Consider the following 4,000-nt stretch of genomic DNA (forward strand, 5'->3'; position numbering starts at 1 on the left):
CAAGTGTATCAAGGTAAAGTAAATGGCAACGTGCCCAGAGGTAGACCGCGGAAAGAATGGTTAGAATGTGTGAATGAGACCCTACTTAGAAGAGACATTAGATTTTTAATTATAAAAAAATTATTCCAACAAATAAAATGTTACTAAAATTTTTTTTCGTTTTTAACAACTTCATGTGAAATAATGTTTAGTAAAACCTAATAGTCGCGAACTAAATAAAAATAATACTATTTTGATCTTTAACCAAACAAAACTAGTCAGAAATTCATCAATAAAACATTGCTAATATCCCCTCTACTCTCACTGAATGCCCAAAAAGCCTTTCCAAATCAATTTCTATATTTGGACATATAGCTAGAACGAACAAATAGACGCAGAAAAAATGTTAAGGTATCATTGATAGATATTTGGTTATCATTCAGGGTAACTTGTTGTTCACATATTGTTTAAAAGAATTAGAAATATTTTTAACAATATAATTGTGTGAATAATAATTTTTTATGATTCGAAAATCAACTAGAGATGCAGATGAGAGACCTTCAAAGATACCTTATGATTTATTCTGGGTCTATTTTTTCGATCTAACTATATGTTCGAACATAGAAATTAATTTGGAACGGCTTTTTCGGCATTCAGTGAGAGTGGAGGGGGTATAAACAATGTTTGATTGATGAATTGTTGACTAGTTTTGTTTGTTTACAGCTCAAAATAGTATCATTTTTATTTAGTTTTCGTCTATTAGGTTATACTTAATATTATTGTACTTTACATTGTCAAAAACGAAGAAAAAATTTATAAAATTCTATTTGTTTAAATAATTTCTTTTTTCGTTGATTTAAAAATAACCTGCGGGTATTTTATTGTAGTATATTGTAATGTGCTTGACAATATTTGTTTACATTACCTAATCATTTGTTTATAACAATAGAATGGATTTAAAATCATTAGTTTTACATAATTCGAAAATCACCTAGAGGTATGACTGAGCCAAACTCAGATATTTTTTTTTATAGGACAACTACTTTTTCTTTAATAAATTCCCCAATTTTCAAACCTATATGTATAGCTAATTTCAGGGTCATTATGATACAGGGGTCGTCCCAGTAACAAAAATATCGTTTCAAGCAGTCTTTTCAGAAGTTAGTTGAAGATTCCCAAAGCGGTGGTAATCCCAGAATTAAATACGAAATTTACTTAGTGGTTCTCAATTTAAGCCTTTGCTCATAAAGATTTATTTTAAAATGTAATAAGATTAGAAAAGAGAAGATATAAAGTTAAGAAAATTCTGTTTACGGTAAAAAATTAATAAATTAGTGACTAAATCATAAAACATGAATGAAATTGAAATTAATGAAAAATGAAATGAATTTTCCTTTAATGGTGTTTTTCCAACTCGGGGAAAGAATTTCTGATAACTTTTTCTTATTATTATAATTTTTCGTATATTTTATAGATTAGAGCTCAAAATTCTTAAGTATTTATTTCCACATGTAAAAATCTATTCTATTTCTAAGACTTTTATTTTTGTACCATAATATTATTTATGAGATCTTCACTCTGCAAAACCTTTGAGCGATCTGAAAAAGGGAAATATTTATATCTTGCGAACTACTTTGCTCAAATGTTAGAAATAGATAGAAAATATCTTGTTATTTGGCCAAGGCAGTTTTCATGTCAGAAAGCAATTTGGCTGCAATTCAGGATATGTAATTGCTTGATAATAAAAACATCGCACCTAATATTTTTCGAAGATTCGAAAAACGGCGGACTTGTGGGACTGAGTTGTTAGGCAAAGGCGTTTGAAAACTAAAAAATCCATTTTTCTTCTTGGAATCTACTGTTATTCGTTGTTCAAGATGTATAACATATGTTAAAAATGTTCGGGAAATAGCTAAAATAGCGCATTTATAAATAAGGTTTGTTTAAACAATAACGAATGTTTATCGGGTCATGGAATATATAAACTGTGTTTGATTACAGAGTAATTTATTGCCGATTGCATAACAGCAATGGTATTTATTTTAACACAAATAAATGATACGGTTAATTATTTGTCAAATCTGTTTATTAAATAACAAATTATTTGTTAATTTTTATTAATCAAACTAAGAACATCCTTTTTCTATAAATTTTTAAAATTTATTTTTAATCAAGTTACTAAACACTGCTAATTACCACGAAATCAGTATAATACACTTATTTATTTACAACAAATTCCATACATTTTTAAAGTTCTACAGTTCTACTGAAATTTTTTTTGGACAGTTGTTTATATTATCTTTGATAAAAGACGCCACCCGTCAAGAATAATTAAATTTGTATTCTACATTTTATTGATTAAATAAGAAACAAATTTGTTTTCTTCGAAAATTAGTTAATAAAGATGCTTTGAAGGATGAATTTCGGATTTTATTGAATTTTATTTAAAAACAGTTTAAATCTGTTGAAACTAGTCTCTCGAAAACTAGATGCTATTCCACCTTAATATTTTCAGAGTTTGTAGATTACATATATATCTTCCTTCGAGGGAAAACTTTAGAAAAATTAATATATGCTGTTCTTACAGTATCATGTTTTAAATTTGATTTTTTTTATTTAAAAGATATTGATTAATTTTTTTATGTTGAAGTAAAACGAGAACCAAATCGAACCCGATCAAAACTATAAGGATTTCTTCTGTCGAGGAGTTACGAAACCCGAAAAAGTTTCCCAAAAACTCCAACTCAAAGTAAATTCCGAAAAGAAAAATGGATTTTTTAGTGCTTAGAAACGGAAAAGTTGAATCCATCAAGTAAAATGAAAACATTGAAATATAGTTGCCAGAAATTTAGTCCCGTAAGTCCGCAATTTTTAAAAAAATTTTCACAAATATTACACTGCACTCTTTTTCTCTATCAACAAATCATATATCCTGAATTGAAGTCAAATCCTATTTTGAGATGAAAATCTCCGTCATCAGATGGCTTGGACTTACAATCCTGTACATCCTGATTACTTTCTATGTCTATATCTTCTGAGGAATAAACCATAGATGGAAAATTGGCGTTTTGAGGAATCCCATGAAGATTTTCTTTTCCTCTCGTGCTTTTCTTGTATTTTTTGAATTTTCGGAGTTCCACATCCATGATATTTCTTCTTGCCATACCCTCTGATAGAGTATGTCGCCACTGGAATGCGTACTTGTGAGGATGCCGGTGAATCGACGATAAAGCTTCCGCTTGAACTTCCATGAAGTTGTAGATAATCTCCTCCTCTGGAGTGTTGAATTGTATCTACAAGAAAATAATGGGACCCTGAGTAACTGCTCTGGAAAGTTGGACAATAAATTCCACAGTAAGATGTGGTATGTAACGATTTGTCGAGATTATAAGTCACTGGAAAACCACTCCAGTAATCTCTGAGGAAGATCAGTTTCCAGGGTTGAAGTTGGATCGATAATATTACCAACAATAGGACAAAAAATATGACTTTAAAATTATATTAAAAAAAAAGATCTTCTCACTTCGCCCTCTGAGAATTTTGTGGTTCGAGCCCCAATGGAGCAAAATGAGAAGATCTTTAAAAAAATAAAATTAGAAAATTAAAAAATTTACTTTCCATCGAGTCAAAAACGACGTTAACTATTTTCGGTTGTTTGAAGAGTTAACTTGTTCGACAGTTTTGATTTATATTTTCACAGATTGTGGCATGACATCTACAATGATCGATAGTAACCATCTCTGATGATAATACAGATTCCTTTAAATTACACTGATTAGAAATGTAACGCCTGGCTTAGGATAGCGTATATTTATGACTAAAGACATAAAAACGTATCTCCAAGACATAAATTGAAGTCTGGCTTCGTCTCAAAATTGAGACATGCTCAAATGGAACTTTTCAACTTCAGCATGTCTTGATTCGGGGCAATTCAAGTCGAAGTATTTTTAATCGGGCTAGTACAATTCATGCTTAAAAATGCAATAAGTGTCCAAATAGTGCAATAACTTAGAAAATAAAT

The 4,000-nt window shown here is 29.6% G+C and overlaps 1 protein-coding gene across 1 annotated transcript; it reads right to left on the minus strand.

Annotated features, from left to right (window-relative positions):
* Positions 1–1,461: 1,461 nt before the first annotated feature.
* Positions 1,462–3,235, minus strand: LOC117180880. The gene is made up of 2 exons (XM_033373445.1): positions 2,975–3,235; positions 1,462–1,577 (listed from the first exon to the last, which is right to left on the minus strand). The coding sequence occupies exons 1-2, from the start codon at positions 3,228–3,230 to the stop codon at positions 1,519–1,521; spliced, it is 315 nt and encodes a 104-aa protein (XP_033229336.1). The 5' UTR covers positions 3,231–3,235; the 3' UTR covers positions 1,462–1,518.
* Between the last annotated feature and the right edge of the window lie 765 nt (positions 3,236–4,000).

The sequence above is a fragment of the Belonocnema kinseyi genome, chromosome 9 (genome assembly GCF_010883055.1).
Source record: "Belonocnema kinseyi isolate 2016_QV_RU_SX_M_011 chromosome 9, B_treatae_v1, whole genome shotgun sequence".
NCBI classification, from domain to species: Eukaryota; Metazoa; Arthropoda; class Insecta; order Hymenoptera; family Cynipidae; genus Belonocnema; species Belonocnema kinseyi.

Bases quoted from the DNA above. Each gene is read 5' to 3' on its own strand.
- LOC117180880 (XM_033373445.1), bottom strand. From the start codon at position 3,230: ATGGAAGTTCAAGCGGAAGCTTTATCGTCGATTCACCGGCATCCTCAC. The intron at 1,578-2,974 runs GTAAGTCCAAGC...TCCCTTTTTCAG, and splicing joins TAATCAGGATGTACAGGATT to ATCGCTCAAAGGTTTTGCAG.